This window comes from Phaethon lepturus, unplaced genomic scaffold (assembly GCF_000687285.1).
Source record: "Phaethon lepturus isolate BGI_N335 unplaced genomic scaffold, ASM68728v1 scaffold7041, whole genome shotgun sequence".
NCBI lineage: Eukaryota > Metazoa > Chordata > Aves > Phaethontiformes > Phaethontidae > Phaethon > Phaethon lepturus.
In genome coordinates, this window is record NW_010516922.1 from 65,162 (window position 1) to 82,642 (window position 17,481).

General features: G+C 40.0%; 1 protein-coding gene across 1 annotated transcript in view; it reads left to right on the top strand.

Moving 5' to 3' along the window:
- FAM188B (family with sequence similarity 188, member B) overlaps positions 1-15,527 on the top strand; it is a gene marked incomplete at its 5' end in the record, with an annotated part of 78,670 nt that extends 63,143 nt beyond the window's left edge. Inside the window, 3 exons of the mRNA XM_010296214.1 lie at positions 5,343-5,523; positions 10,415-10,487; positions 15,479-15,527. Of these exons, the coding sequence (XP_010294516.1) occupies positions 5,343-5,523; positions 10,415-10,487; positions 15,479-15,527 (303 nt within the window). The remainder of the gene's footprint in view (positions 1-5,342; positions 5,524-10,414; positions 10,488-15,478) is intronic.
- Between the last annotated feature and the right edge of the window lie 1,954 nt (positions 15,528-17,481).

Here is a 17,481-nt window from a genome sequence, read left to right on the forward strand (position 1 = left end):
TCCCTTTTTGGTAACTCCTGTTATGAGTATTTTTGTAAGCTTGTAAAAAATTTCTTTGCTTTTAAGCCAAGAATTTACATAAAAAGCAAAACTGTTGTATAAAAGGCTGTTTTAAGTAGATATTAGCGAAGTAATGAGTCGGGGAACAGTTACTTAATTAGCTAGAGACTTGTTATCTAACATCAGATAATTGATTTTGTACGCATGTAGTACTTCAGATATAAATTCTAAATCTCAATAATGAAAACCTCACACACTGCTTATCACATAAGATGCTGTTTAGTTTTTTAATTACAACAGCATATATGTTGGCTTCTGCCCTTTAGCAGTATATTAGATTACATTTGCACCTGTGTGCCGAAGGTGAGGAACTGAGGGCTGTACTGTGGAAGCTGTATCCATGAATCTTTATCTAGAAAACATGTAGGAGAATTTTTCTGTTAAAAGCCCTCCAGTTTCCACTAGCACCCACTGCATATGCTGAAGCATGATTTAGATCCCATAGTGGCAAAGGTAAAGGTAGAAATAGGCAGACATGATTTCTGTAGATTATATCACTTAACCATATTACTATGCAAACGTCTTCAAAACTCCCCAAAACTCTAAACTAGCAAAGTTCCTTTGGTCCATGTGTCTGCATTACAGAGACAGAAACTGATCTTACATTTCTGTGCATGTCTATTTGCACACTTGCCTGCCATTCCTTGTTTTGCAGATTGGTAGCTACCAGCAGGGCAATATCTGTTTAGCAAAGGATACATAGAACTGGGAATAAAATAAATATGGTTATACCCAGCGTCCTGCACAGTAGTGATTCTGTCTACTATAAGAATAATAAGCAGAGCTGCAGTCAGAAACATTCCACCAAAAGCAAAAAGTTTTATTTTGTTTTTTAGTTTCCCTGAGCGATTTATTAAAGATACAAAACCCAACAATTCAATGGGGGACAAAACAGTATTATTCTGAACTTAGAAAACAGCTTTCAATGACAGGAATATAGCTAACAATAAATATCTGTTGTAGCTGAATATTAAAATCCTAGGTGGAAGAAACAAGGTTTCTTTGCTACATTAAGCAATCTAATCACCATTTTTACTCTCAGAACTACTGAGAAGTTACTACTGAAGGGTCTAATATCATTAACTGATGCTGCAGCTTTAAAGCAGCAGCACGCAGTAAGAAGATGGTATCTGTCTCAGAACACACTAGTGTGAGGAGAAGAAAGTATAAGAGATTAACTGACCTCAGGGGATGTAGGAAACTTCCAAGACTCTTTGTATCAGCATGTATTACATTTCAAAACCATAGATACACTCCCCCTGGTATTGAAGCATATATATGTCTGCCTTAAAACATAAGTTCCATGAGAAGTAATAGATATAAGCCTAAATAGACATAAAACTAGCCTCAATCCTTTGCTGGACTTGAACCTTAAAGACTGTGGGGTGAAGCAGCAAAAAAACCTGATTAAACTGATAAATGGGTACATATATAGATAAAAGCAATTACTTACAAATCCAAATAATTGCTGTAGTAGCCCAAATTTTAAATAGCTGGTAGATTTAAGAACAATGCTTCAAATAAGTAGACTAGAATAAAATAGACTATTTCAGTTGGAAAGGACCTGCAATGATCATCTAGTCCAACTGTCTGACCAATTCAGGGCTGACCAAAAGTTAAATGATATTGTTAAAGGCATTGTCAAAATGCTTCTTAAACACTGACAGATTTAGAGCGTCGACCACCTCTCTGGGAAGCCCGTTCCAGTGTTTGACCATCCTCTCAGTAAGAAAATGCTTCCTAATGTCCCATCTAAACCTCTCCTGGTGCAGCTTTGAACCATTCCCACGTGTCCTATCCCTGGACTCCAGGGAGAAGAGATCAGCACCTCCCTCTCCACGTCCCCTCCTTAGGAAGCTGCAGAGAGCAATGAGGTCACCTCTCAACCTCCTTTTCTCCAAACTAGACAAGACCAGAGTCCTCAGCCACTCCTGATAGGACATTCCTTCCGGTCCTTTCACCAGCTTTGTTGCCTTACTCTGGACTTCAAAGACCTTCACATCCTTCTTAAACCGTGCGTCCCAGAAGTGCACATCGTACTCCAATTCTCCAGTCACACCAATGCCGAATACATTATACAGGCATAATCACCTCTTTTGACCGGCTGGTTATACTGTGTGGGATGTACCTCAGGATGTGGTTTGCTTTTTTGGCTGCCGGGGCACACTGCTGGCTCATGTTGAGCCTGCTGCTGACCAGCACCCCCAGATCCCTTTCTTCAGGGCTGCGGTCCAGCCACTCCTCTCCCAGTTCATACTTGTGCCCAGCATTACTCCATCCTAGGTGCAGAATTCAGCATTTCAACTTGTTAGATTTCATCCCGTTAATCATAGCCCAATGCTCCAATCTATCTAGATCCCTCTGCCAGGCCTTCTGTCCCTCAACAGAGTCAACAAGCACCTCCCAGTTTGGTATCATCAGCAAACTTGCTAATGGTGCATTCAACTCCTGCACGCAGATCATTAGTAAGTATATTGAACAGAACTGGCCCTAGAATTGAACCATGAGGAACACCACTGGTGACCAGTTGCCAGCCAGATGTAGCCCCATTCACTACAACCCTTTGAGCTCTGCCCTTCAGCCAGTTCTGCACCCAGTGCACCGTAAACCCACTCATCCCACAGTTGGACAACTTTTCCAGAAGGATGCTGTAAGGGACAGTATCAAAAGCCTTACTAAAATCCAGAAAAACTACATCCACCATATTCCCTTGATCCACTAGCTGGGTGACCTTATCATAGAAGGATATCGAATTAGTTAAACAGGACTTGTTGACTGTGCCTGATGATTGCATTATTCTTTAAGTGCCTTTCAATAGCACCCAGTATAATCTTCTCCATAATTTTTCCAGGAACTGAGGTTAGACTGACAGCTCTGTAGTTCCCTGGGTCTTCCGTCATGCCCTCTTTGTAGATCATTGGCTAGCTTCCAGTCACCAGGGACGTCTCCAGACTCCCAAAACCTCTGGTGCGTGATTGAGAGGTGTCCTGCCATAACATCCACTAGGTCCTTCATAACTCTGGGATGAATCCCATCAGGCCCCATGGACTTGTGGACATTCAGCTGATACTGCTGATCCCTTACAATTTCAGTGTCCACAAACGGAAAGTCACTGTTCCCACACTTGTGGTCCTCTGACTCAGGGTACCAGGCAGCCCAAGGTCTGTCAGCATTATTAGAGACTGAGGCAAAAAAATGCATTGAATTCCTCTGCTTTTTCTTCATCCCTATTAATCAGATGACCATCTTCAACAGGTATCGGTCCAATGTTTTTTTTAGATTTCCTCTTGCTGTTAACATACTTAAAAAAACCCTTCTTGTTATTTGAAACATCTCTGGCCAGTTTCAACTCTAATTGAGCTTCGGCCTTTCGTGCTTTCTCCCTACATAAATGAACCACAGCTCTGTAGTCTTCCTGCAAAACCTGACCTTTCTTCCAGAGATCATACAGTTCCTTTTTCCTCTTGAACTCCACGAGGAGTTCCCTGTTCAGCCAAGCTGGTCTTCTGTGCCTGTTGTTTGGCTCACGACACAGTAGAATTGCCTGCTCCTGTTTTTCTAAAAGGTGGTTCTTAAAGACTGACCAGCACTCATGGACCCGTAAGCCCTCAAAAGCAGATTCCCAGGATATTCTGCTAAATAGCTGAAGAGCTTAAAGTTTTCTCTCCTGAAGTCCAGGGTAGCAATTCTGCTGTCCTTTTCTCTCATTACACTGAAAGTTTTAAACTCAACCATTTCATGATCACTGTGGCCATGACAGCCACATACCATCCCATACCCCATAAGTCCTTCTGTATTCACAGACATCAAGCCTAGGGGGGCATCTTTCCTAGTTGGCTCACTGAGTACCTGTGACAAGCGGTTATCTCCTACAAACCTCAAAAATTTCCAAGACCTGCTTGTCACAGCAGTATGATATTCCCAGTTAATGTCTGGGAAGTTGAAATCTTCCATAAGGACAAGGGCTACCATTCCAGAAATTTCTCCTGATTGCCTATAGAATTACTCATCAGTGCTTACATCCTGGCTAGGTGATGAGAAGTAGATACCCACTACAACATCTCCTTTGTTTTCCATCCCCCTAATCCTTACCCAGAGGCTCTCCACCACATCATCACTAACTATAAGGGCTCTGCAATCAAACCTCTCCCTTACGTGCAACAACTCCACCTCGCCTGCCCTGCCTATCCCTCCTGAACAGCCTGTAGCCTCCATCCCAGAAGTCCCATCATGGGACTCGTTCCACCAAGTCTCACTAATATCAATGATATCATAGCTCTGGGAGCTGACCGACGCTTCCAGTTCATCCTGTTTGTTTCTCATACTGTGTGTGTTGGTGTACAAGCACTTCAGATACACTCCTGTGCCCTCTGTGCTCCCAGGAGCGACGTAAACATTTGCATTAGTATTGCCACCCTCAGGTGATGCCATGCCAGCTCGTGGCTTACCAAATGCAATCCTGTTGGTATCCCCTTCCTCCATCAATTCTAGTTTAAAGTTCTTGAGTATTGTAGTTTAAAGCATTTTGAGTATGAGAATAATTTATATGCAATTTCATACAGAATATTTAGGATATTTATAAATAAGTATACTTTCAAACTTTCAAGAGGAGGACAAAGGCTTAGAAAAGGCATCTGTTAAAGAAATCATTGTTTTTTTCAGCTAAGAATATTTCATTTTTAAGAATAATGAATCAATTTTGCTTCTGTTATTGCTTTCTTTTAGTAGCTGAAAATATTTTACATATCTGTACTGTGAAGCTAGAACAAGATGCTAAAATGAAGGGAAAGTACTATATTCTTAATCTAAGAAAAGATACTTGGGCTCAGTTTAGTTAACCACACAGGGGTGTCCCATGTCATCTGAGATCCTATGAAGTCTCTTGCCTGGCTTCCAGGTACTGTTGCATAAGAGCACGGTCTCCCATTGATCTCATGTAGTATTCTTGACCTAAACACACTGCGGTTTTATAGCTATTGCAGTGGGCAGGATTCCTTTTTGTTGTGATCATCAACACATGTTGGGATATGTACTTTTTGCTGTAAGGATACTACAGCGGGATTTCATTACCTGCCTATAACTCAAGGCCAGATACTTGCTTTATATGTTCCATGATTTACCAGAGCTATCCTGGTCTGCTTCATCACCAGTGTATAATGAGCCTTCATTAATGTTTGTAAACTATAATAAGTAAATGATCTTATACATCTCATGTTTTCCACAATGAATTGTTTCCCTCCCTGCCTCCCGTGATGTTCTAATGTTTTGTATCTTTCTTTTAGGTTGGTTGTTACCTGAAGACCCCTAGATACCCAATTTGGCTGGTGTGCAGTGAAAGCCACTTCAGTGTGCTTTTTTGTTTGGAAAAGGATTTACTAGGTGACTGCAAAACAGAGCGGAGATTTGATCTATATTATTATGATGGCTTGGCCAACCAGGAGGAAGAAATACGGTTAACAGTTGGTATGTATAACTCAGTAACTCTGCATTTCATCTCTGCTGGTGGCAACAGCATCACATCAGAAAGAAGAATCCAATGATACAAACGATGATGGTCTCAGGCATTAAAGATTATTTGTGTGCCTGTTTCTTAATTTCAATAATTAGTTTTGATGATTAATTGGAAATAGATTTCACAAGGAAATTTTGAGGATAAGTTCTTGAAAGGGTTAAAAGTGAGCATGTGCTACTTTATAGAGACTCGGAAATTTTTCAGTGACACTGATTTCCAAGGAACAGATTGTGATCTGGCCTATTCATGCTTGAAGGACTATAAACCGTATTTAACTACTGCCATTCTCCTTCACACCTTCTCACATAATTTCTACAGGCAGAAAGTGCAAGTCTCCTGTTCCTCAACACTACATGCTTGTAGTAAAATGAGCAGAGAGGGTGAGGAAGCATGAAATCCTTGCCTCCAAAACCAGCTACTTTATGGCAGCAATCTGTTATCAATGTCTAGTCTCTCACCTGCTTGCAAGCATACCTGGAAACACAAGATCTTCTATCTTCCAACTTGTTACACACATTCTTTCATGAAACCATGCCAAATTATGCAGCTGCTTTTACAGTAATTACGTATTTCTCCAACTGGAAGGCATTTGGACAAGAAGTATTCTGATGCTTAGAAAGCTCCTACTTATCGCCATGTTAAGACATTCTTGACCACTGAATTCCTATTTGCTAATAATATCCTACTTAACCTTTGTTTTCTTTCCTTCAATATATTTATAAAATCTAATCAAATTCCTTCTCAATCTTAAGGAGCCACTCTATTGTAGTCCACTCTTTAAAAATAAGCTGTCTGTATTCTTTGTTTGTACCTACATTCTGATTCTTGGACAGGATGTTATATACACGGGTGTTGTAAGTTCTAATTTCTAATTGAGTCCTTGTGGCAAAGCTGTTTGTATGGTGGGAGTGCTGGGGGCTTTAGCATCTCACAGGATTCGGTAGTGAACTCAATCATCTTTCTGCCTGTTATTTATCCTCTTATTTTAACTAAAACCCCTGTCATTCTATTGTAGTGATCACATTATATATTATCTCCAAAAAATGCATAGCCTTTACAGGACTATACTTGCCAGTTGGTTCCCACATGGTCTGTCCCAGATAAAAGATTCTTTGTAAGTGACACAGATGATAGAGTTCAGCACAGGACTAGAGAGATCGCGACACATTTTTTCTGTTGTGTTGCAGCATGTAACATAGGGTCCAAAATAGGTGTCCTTATCTTCTTTTGACAGAGAAGATCGATAAATCATCAATGTTTCCAAAGTCCAGAGCTACGAAGCGCTCTGAGATCCCTGGATGAGAAAGTGCTCAGAGTGTGTATAATTTTTTCTCTTTACTGTTCAACCTGTCATGGCATATCTGGGTATTTCTCCTCAAAGGCTAAACATGCATTGGGAGGTGGATATCTTTTTGTTGTGGCTATAGCCTCTTCCAGGGATGTGTCCTCGTAAATCTTTTGTTAATCTGTGAAATTCTGCAAAAGGCTATAAAATGCAAATAATTTCATCATTCCAGGGGAATGCTTTTTTAGTTCTGGCTGTACAGTAATCCTTTGTTAGGCCTGGAGAAAAACTGAAATTACTTTACATCCAAAAGGTAGCATTGATCATACATCCAAACCATGCATGCAGTACCAGATGGAAATAACAGAATACTAAGTATTACTGGTATTTCCGTTGTAGAAATATCAACCAGCTATGATGGTTAGCCAGTGTTACTTAGAGATACAGTAATGAGGTCCTGGGTGCTGCACAGCCACATCTCAGCAGTGCTGGTTAGCAAAGTTGTTTGCTTTTCACTAGCAAGAAGGTGAATTCCTTGAAATGGGAATCTTGATTATAATTAGGACGATTAAAATCAAGATCACGTTTCAGGAAATCTTGAATAACTTACAGTGGGCAAGAAAGGCAAAAATTCCAGAAAGAGCAGAATTACATTTTGGGGGTAATAGCAGTTGCGACTTTATATTGAGAATTTGCCCTGCTTCTCATACTCATAACCGTTTGCCAAAATGTAGACAAGAAACACAAAGTTCTTTCCTAAAAGCAGGCAATGCCTGCTAGTGAGTTCAACATACTATCCTAAAGAGATGAAGGTTCTTCAGTCCTTTTCATTGGGGTAGGAATTTCTGATAGCCAGAGAAGGAAAACAAACCAGTGTATCTAAATTAAAAACTCTCTGCATTTTGCTCATCTATTTTTTTTGCCAGCTGTTTAGGGCCCACGTGGACATTCTGGGATTTTTGTGATATGTCACAGAGAGCACTTGTATGAGTTGAGTTGTGTGTGTTGTACTGCTCAGAGAGATACTGATCCTCCTTTCTAATATATACAGTTAACACCTATCTATGTTAACATTTACAATATGTTGTCTCCAAGTAAAAATATAGGGAATTCTTGTACGGTCTGTTTTAATAAATCATTCTTATATCTCATTGGTGCATACCTTCAACTCAGTATCCTTTTAGAGGTGTTTTCAAAAAGCAGCTGAGTAATCGCTAAGAAGAATGTAACTGAATTTCTTGGAAGATTCTTCCAGAGTCATAGACACCATCCTGAGCCCCTTTGCAGATCCCACAGGAGGTAGCACAAGCAGTGAAATTAGCAGAGGTTCAGATACCGGAGGCAGCTTCTAGGGAAGGCTGGTGTATTGGTTATGACACTTTCAGAAGAGTTTTTTCACACAGTTTAAGATGAGATTGTTCCAATGTGCAAAAGTCTTCTGGAAAGGTAAGTAATAAAACATCACTTCCTAACGTTGCCGTTTAAATTATGAGCAGGGTTTATTCTCTCAGTGATTGTCTGTTTGGATTCCATTCTTCTGAACCCATGCTTATCATATCTCCTGAATAGCAGGTTTGTCTGTAATTGTTCTGGCACTCAGTTTCTCATTACCCTTAGCTTAGAATATAAGTGAAGACGTAAGAGATCATATTCATGTCCTTCTTTCTGTTGGTGGCTCCAAGATGGAAGAGTGTAACTTCAATATTGCTTGCTCCAAATGAGTTGTATGAAACATTTTAACACAGTTTGTTGGTTAATTAACTTAGCTAAATGATCCTTGCCTGCCACTCTAAGATACACCTTTAGTGATACTGTTTTTCCTATTCCTTTGTATGAAAAACTTCCATTCAGACCTCCTGGTTGGAGGAACTCAAGTCTAAAAATTATGAAATTCAGCAAGTTGTCAATGACTGGGAAAGGCAGCCATGCCATATCCTGCTACCAGTACTATGGTCAAGACGGTGGCTGTTGCTTCTCACTATGAGAAGATCCAGAACATCAGTATCAGGAATTCCTAGAGGGGTCCAAATACTATTGGAGACCTCTAATGAACCATTATAAACCTGAACCATTATAAACCCTTCAATATTAGGATAAAAGAGGTCCTTTGAAGCTTAAAAGATTCCTGTATATGTCTAGGTTCCTGAGGATCTAGGAGAAAACTACCAGTACTTTATGTACTTTTAAATATTGTTCATTTCCTACTACTCCAGCCCTTACAGTTATTCAGAATTTTCTGCATGTATTTATACCGACAAGATCAACAAGCCAGGGAGAGCCAGGTTCTCTTGATGACATGAGGAAGACAGATATATCTGAGACTGGCAGCTGTGAATGTAAGGGCAATTGCCTCCCATCCTGTCTACATCAGTGTCACTGAAGCAGACTCATATCCTACACCCTGTCTTGGCATCATTTGTTGCTTGCAACCTACCCGTTGGCTGGATGACAGACAGAAAAGAAGAAAAAGAAAAAACCCTACTCTGCTGCAGTTTAAAATGTTTTACTCCAAAACAGGAAACAGCTGAGCAGACTGACATCCAAGCTGGTCGCAGGATGTTTTCTCCCTGGGAAGTTCAGCGACTACTTTCACTGTTGACAGATCCAGTGTCTGAGACACTGACCTCTCTGTTTTCTCCAGAACAGCGCAATTGCCTTTCCTCCCCGAGGCAATGCTCACAGCCTGTGATAGCTCTCATATCCAGCACAACATCGTCTTCTCCTGTCTGTGCATTACCTTCTCAACAGTCAAGGGATAATCTTCTCTTCCAGGGTGAAAAATTCTTATCCCAGTTTGGACTGGACTTGGGGTTTCCTATTCAAGTGTAGGACTACCACTGTCCTTAGTGTTTGAGTATCAAAAATGGGTTTCTTAGTAATTGCAACATCAATTGCAAAATAAAAACCTCATGATGGCCCTCCAGGACATTCTTTCACCTTCTAATCCATGTTTTTCCTTCTAATCCATGTTTTTCCTTGAAATCATCTCCATGTTAGTAAACTAACCTGAGTCAGAGCATGAGTATGAACACTGTCCCACAATCATCCTTACCGTTAAGTAGTCAGCACAATTTGGGCAAGTTTCTGGCCCAGAACAACTAATACTGGGCACAATCTGGGGATCATTTGCAAGAGCAAGTTTGCGTTGTCACCCCTTTTCAGCTTTTAGCTTGCCATCACATGAACAGTAGACTATGAGCTAAAAGCATTTAAGAGATGGCAAAGCAGCGACTGCCAGACTGTCCACTCTAAGGTCAGCTGTAAAGCCCATGCTATTTGCAAAGAGCTGTAGTCGTGCTATCTACTCCGAGCATTCCAGGCCCTGTTTGGAGCCACTCTGTTCAGATGGTGTGAACGAGGGCATGAGATGGTATTCAAGTGCTCATCTTCCAAGGTGTTTCAATCCGAAGTGGGTACGTGCCTGTTGTGGGCTAGGGGATTTGCAGTGTGAGTGGCAGTCTGTCACTTCTACGGGTGGGGTTCCTAGAAGCTACTGCGGTATTCTGTATGAATAAAATATACTCCAGCCACTAATCATGTCTGATATGTCTCTGCAGACACAACTCAGATGTGCACTGAAGATAAAGAAAATGATCTTACTCCTCCACTTGAGCACTGTATTAGGACAAAGTAAGTGAAACTACAGTTTTTCATACAGATAAATTGAGTTCCTGATATAAATAATATATGTAAGGCTGGAATGTGGTAAAAAATATTACAGCAAGTAATCTTGCAAAATTACTGCTTAAAAACCAGAAAGGATCTAAATAGGCCAGGTTGTGATATTAAGTATTACACATTTAATTGTCTGTTATTGTATTTAACATCAAGCTGACTAAGATGTCCACTTCATTCTTAGAGGAGCCTTCATTACATCACCAAGAACTGACTGAGACAAGTTCAGTTTGAGAGCACAACTTGATTTCAATAGATGTACATTTAGATTCCCAGAAGCGATTGATTCGTATAGTAGAAGTATAATGAGAAAAGGAGAAAATTTTTTCAATCTTCATCAGTCTTTTCTGAAAAATATAATTGCACTGGGGGACTTGGGTACCATTCTTGATGCATGAAGCCCTGTGCTCAACAGCCTCAGTTTTCTCAAGCTTTCCATGTGTCTATGGGCAGCACAGAGTTTCTCAAGGTCACAAAACATGGTGTTTTGTGAAGTCATTCTTGACAGTTCTTAGGTCATATTCTCTCCTTAAATGTAAGGCTAGTTCCTGTCATGTTAGGATTTTCATGGCCATTTTAAGGTCTATATGATATTAAATGATGGACTTCTAAGTAATTTATACAAGTCATATTAAAATTAACAAGAACATTTTCAGTTTAGTGAGACACGAAAGAAGAAAAATAGAGAAATTTAACTGGGTAGAAAAATCAGCCTTATATCAACTCCAGCAGCATGACTTTGAAAGCTGCTATCTGCATATCTTTGGAGCAAGAAGTAAAAGCCTCATTGTCAAAGACCGTAACATGTATTAAATCAGCAAGCCAAGCAGCTTCAGATTTCTCTTGTAATTGGCCTCCTTTCCTTGCCACAATTTGTCCTGTAAGAAAACACCAAAAAAAAAAAAAAATGACAATGACTGCCAAACAGCGTGTTCACGCAGGGTTGCCATTATAAAGTTCCAGAAAAGTAGAAGAGATGCCTTGTAACATGACAGCAGTGACATTAGTCCAGGCTCCCTGCACATATAGATTGTACCAATTCCTCTGTCCTAGTGACACATTAGCATGACTACAAACTAAAATAAATAATACATAGCCTCAGAAACCCACCCAGTGAGGGTGAATAATGCGTGCAGCTACTTAAAGTTGCTCTTAGAAGATCTTCCATTCCTGGCCTTGTATCAAAGTTAAACAGTTTTTGTAATGGTGATGTTTGTTTGTTTTAAATTCCCTGCTTTAATCTACTGGAGAAGTAAATTGCCAACAAATTCCAGTGTCAATTTATTTTGTTGGTACCATTCTCAGGACTGTCTGATTTACCCTGATCAGTCTGGCTTCTTGTTTCCAGTATTCTCCATTTTCTCTGAGCCTATTTATTTAAGCATGGCCTTACTGATAAAGGTTTTTCATGTTATATTTTTCCTTTTTGTTTTAAGAACTTTTTCTTCCAACTGTGAAACAGTATACAAGGAAAAGTAAAAACAAACCAAGCTAACCATAATTTTAACAAATTGGGAGGTAAAAAAGTAAATGTTTTCCATCATACAACCATGGAAAACACTCCTAAGCTGATTTTTAGTAAAGTAAGCAAACAAGCAAAGAGTTGTTACTTATTTTGACCCAGCATTCATCATGAAGCTCCTTATCAAACCTTTCTCATAAAAAAATGCAGGATAATTTCTCAGGCAGTGTGGAGAATTTCACAGTCTGAACAATCAGAACAGAGAAGGTTAACTCAGTTCTGTTTTAATCTGTGAAAAGCCTTAACCATTAGAGATGGCTCAAATGACCCCCCTTACAGACGGGTCAAATGTACCCCAATATCTGAACACCATCATCCTGTAATGCACTGAGTTATATGCCTAACATCTGTCTGCTGTTTGTTCTCTTATCCTATCCCAGAGGGAAAACTGCATATGTAACAGACTGTTTCTGTATTTAGTTTTTTTTTGTTATTATTATTATCAGAGGAGAAGGGTTGTTTTGCTTCTGCAGGATGAGGAGGCTCATGTTTTTAGTCCCTATTCTATAAAATGTCAGAAGAATGAGATTTGAGTTTAGAGCAGGTAGCACTCACGTGACTAGACCGACTAGTCACCCAAAGGTATCATTGTAACGTGCAGACTCCCAGCCAAAGAGTCAGTACAAGTACCTGCGCTTTTATTGTGGCTTTCAGCTCTAGACATCTGTAGAAGCAGTCAAATTCTGACCAAGAGATGTCTGGAATGTGCATCCCTGGGTTGTTTGGGAGATGCCGTGCAGACGTCTTATCCCATTCTTCCCTGAAGAATACTCTTATATCACAGTCATGATCCTTGGCGTCTCTCTGCACTGGTGGAAATAACATCTGTTAGCTCTGCCTGAGGGGAAGAAAACTTTGGTCTAATATTATAATCTGAATCCAGTGGTATATTTTGTTAACCCTCCAGTATCAGCTTTCCTCTCTGATAGTGGGGATGTATGATACATTAGTTCATCTGTTTGAAGTGAGACATCCAGTGGAAATTTAGTGGATAAGAAGAGAGCATGGGCATTTCATCCTGAATTATTGGTATGCTCTAAAACAATACCAAATGATTAGTACAGGAGATACTTTCTGAATGTTATTCCAGACTGAGCATTGTTCAGGGCCTGAACCAGTTCCGCTTGGGTTCCCGTTAAATCCATGACCCATGGGTGAGGTTGTAGTTGAACCAGATGAGTCAAATGTAGTTTTCACGTTGCTAATCTGATAATTTATAATTGAATCAGCAGGTAGAATCTGGGTTGCATTTGAATTACATTGTGGCAGGATAGTTTGGGGAAATGATCACGCTGCAATGTCTGGACAATTTTGTAAAGAAAGATACTTGTTCAGCACCTGTCAGTGAGGTTCCTCCCTATCTGACACCTTTTCTTGTGCAGATGCAATTGGTGAAAAAAGTTTTGAATCCGTCTCCATAGGAGCAAACAGCCAAAGACTGTTTTTCAATCTACAAACAGCTCAGCAAAAATGGTTTGAAAATAAACACAGGAGATAAGGGTTGTTATGAAAGTTACCTTGAGTCCTGCTTCAAAATTTCATTTTCTGTTTAAGCTCTTTCTTAAAAGCTTTTTGTGAAAAAGGCAGTTCCTCACTGCATAGTGATTAGCAACATCTTAAGCCATAACTGCAAAAATGGTGTCAGCACATGATGTGTATTTTCACAGAGAACAGTGTAGTCTCAGAGCAGATTTCATTCAGTGTCTTTTGGCCTCTGTGGGGTCTCAGTGGAGCCCTCTCAAAGCTTTAATTACCCTGATGAGGTAGAAGGTGGTGCCTTGGGAAGATTGTACACAAGGGTAAAGGATGATTTGATGGCATTACCTGAAAAATCCAATGGAGACAGAAGGTAGCAATTATGCTTCTCACTTGCATTTGGTTGTTCTGGGGGTGATATTCTGAACCTCTGGCAGGGACAGCTCTCCCCACCGGTGAATGCCAGACTAGGAAGAATATTACCAGCTAGAACATATTCTGCTTTTAGCTTAAGATGTGAGGCATCACTGTTGTGTATTCCTACTAAGTCCTGGTATGAGGACAGCCTTTCTGCAAGTTTTTAATTTTTATTTTCTCAACAAAATAAAAAAAAGAAGGAAAAAATTCACAACAGCCCTCATATGGTCACTTCCCTTTAGTCTTTGCACTGAATACTGCGTGAATTGAGCTTTTGGTTTTGTTTTACACTTAATTGACTTGCTCAGCAAAAGGACTGAGCTGCCATACCCTTGCTGACACATCCTTTCCTCGGTGACAGAAAGAATGTGGCACTCTGGCAACTCATTGTTGTCTCCAGCCCTTCGTCAATGTCTTAACTACTGTGCACATGCACTCTGAGACAGATTTTCAAAACAGATATAAATACTTGACACTGGGAATGCAATAGTTTATTTCTTAGAAGATCTGGACCATGACCTTGCAAATGTGAGGAATGCCACAGACAAGGGTGCAATTCATGCAGTGAATGACTCTGGCTGTACAGTAAGATGACTCACCTCAACCCAGTGAGGTCACTGGAGAGCATCATCCTGATTTCACCGAGTCTTGGTTCAGATCTTTGTCTTCTGCCGTGATTTGAAGACACGTCTGGTGACAAATGCAGGATCGATACCTTCTTTGCATTCAGAGTTGGTCACACTCCTGGAGTGGGCAGCTGAGCAGTAGCAGCCAATACAGAGACGAGAGTTAAAAACATGGGAGGTGTTTGTGCACATGCATACGGACTCATTCAGAAACATTGTTCTTAGTATACATGTCTAGTGTTATTCTGAAGAAAGAGTGAAGGCAGAGAAAAAACAAAACCTCTGCACAAGAAAAGCAAAACATTGCCATTAAAGTGAGCCATTGGATACTTCAGAGGAACCAGGGCCAGGAACAAAGATAACTGCTAAATGCAATGATCTGGTTCTTAGGATCTGAGAGTCACAGAGCTCCTAATCAGAGGCCTCCCTGTATGAGAGTGTGCAAATGTCCTTGTAACAGCTGAGACCGAGCATTCTGGTTATATAGGGTTAATTCTTGTACCCATAGAATCATGGAATAGTTTGGGTTGGAAGGGACCTTTTAAGGTCATCTAGTCCAACCCCCCTGCAGTGAGCAGGGACATCTTCAACTAGATCAGGTTCTTGGGGATTCCCTACAGTCTTTGCAACACAAAGGTACTTGTTCTGAGTCAGCTGCTGCTGAGGACTCTTGCCTAGAAGCGACTGGAGGAAGGGTAAGGAGATTGACCTCTAAACTTTGGCACATGAACTTAGGAGGCACAAGTACCTCACTTTGTTCCTTTCCCTTTGAGAAGATGTGGTTAGTTACCCCAAATGAGTCCATCCTAGTCTCTCTAAGGTTCTTTGGGTGGTTGAGGAGTGTTGGGTTACCTTTCCCATGACTTGATTAACTGATGGAGTAAAATGATTGCTTTCATTTCTAGGTGGCAAGGAGCTGTTATTGACTGGAATGGCACAGAACCAATCTTGTGACTGACCTGACCTGCACTTTATTTGTAAAGACAAAAAGGAAATAACTGAATTAGCACATTCCGATTCCCACCAATACAGGAAATAGGACAACAGTTGTGCAGTTTACGATGAGGAAGAATGACATGATTTGCAGGCTGGGAGAGTTGCACCTCAATTACCTTGTGCTTCAGATATTTTGCTTATAATATAAACAACACTTACGTAAATTCCTTGTCACTGCCTTTAACATACAGCTTCTGAGAGTAGACTGAGTTTCCACCACCAAATCAAGGTTACAGATGAAGCAGTGAAGTTGTCAACGTCCCCTTGAGGTCTTTTTCTGGATCCACTCTGTATCCTGCAATTGTTTCAAAAAATGTGATGAAAGACGCTGAACCCAGATTTCTGTCATTGTATATGCCTTCTCTGTACTGCCTAGTTCTTCACCTACAAAACTCCAGTGCAAGTATAAAATATCATCCAGGAAATACATATTTACTTCTTTACCTGATATTAGTAAGTCTCGTTTTGCACTAAACAGATTGGTAACCATATGGGCTTTGCAGATAAAGGCTGACCTATACAAAATTCGTTTGTCATAAAATTTGCACTAAGGGTTGTGCTTTTGTGTTACGAGAATAATAACACTAGTACATTCCTTATACTGGGTGCAACTGGTGTGTAACAGTGTCTCACACTGATGTAGCTCATTTTTCTTTTCGGATGAGAGAAAGCTGTATCAGTATCTTTACATTTATACCATTGTAACTACTTATACACTATGATTTATTTACACCAAAGGGACAAACAAGATATGTGGTTTGCTTCTTCATAATTACAAGAAAACAGAAGAGCTGTTGGGTTTGAAATTTAAATGGTGAATATCTGTGATAGATACCGTTTTTCATTACTAAAAAAAGTGCATGTACTGAAATTATGTACTCTGGAGATGTATCACGAGGTACTGAAACAGCAGCATGCATTCTGAAATGAATTCTTTAAGTGACATATTTTGGCAACACTTTACCAAAATTGGAACAAGTTACTGAACTGAAGATTGGAAAAAATGCCTTGGAAAAAAGGCAGATAAATTTCTAGAATTATTCCTCTCTCTTGAGAGTGAATATTTCATGAGAGTTTAATAAAGAACTTTTCCTTTCTGATATTTATCATAGCACCTTCTTCCTAGTCAGTATGCAAACTCCTCTGAGTGCTGATAAAGTAGTAGCTCTTTCCAAAATCAATTTCCAACAGAAATTCCATGTCCTACTGTGTGTAGTGTGGAGATACCAAACTGACTATGCAAATACAAATCTTGGGGAATTAGCATTTAAGTTACATTTGGAAGCCAACCTGAATATAAGACATAACGGAGTACCAGAAAGGTTTATATAGTGTTTGAATGAACATCTGTCTCTCCCTTAGCTTTCCATTCACATCAAACTATCTACATGCAGTAAAGCATCTCAAAGTTTCAGTTTTTAATTTTATTTAGTTCAGTGTAATGTAGTTGGTTTGGTTTAGAGCAGAGAGATAGGCAAACTTCTTTAAACTTTGTGAGATTAAGATCTCCCATTCAGACTCTGAGGCACAGGCAGAATCAGATCTGAGCGCACTCCTGGCTCTGCTACAGGAATGTTACCGGCGTCTGGCAAACCCTTTCTTCTTTGTGTATATAGGGATATATTTGTACTGTCAGCTGTAGGTGGGCTCAATACTGCCTTTAAGATACACTCATCATCCATACTTCAAGCACTCCAGTTTCATAGGAAGAACTTGCCTCACTGTGAGCTTCAGCGTTTCTGGGAGTGGGAGATCCCAAACAGTCAAAATATCCCAGATTCAAAGCCTTTGTTCCTCTTGAAATTTCTATGAACTCTAGTCTACGCTTAGTTTTATGAAGCAAATATAGTTTGATTTTTCCACCTACACTCACAGAGCATCTGCAATGCAAAATAAGATTTTTTGCAGAATG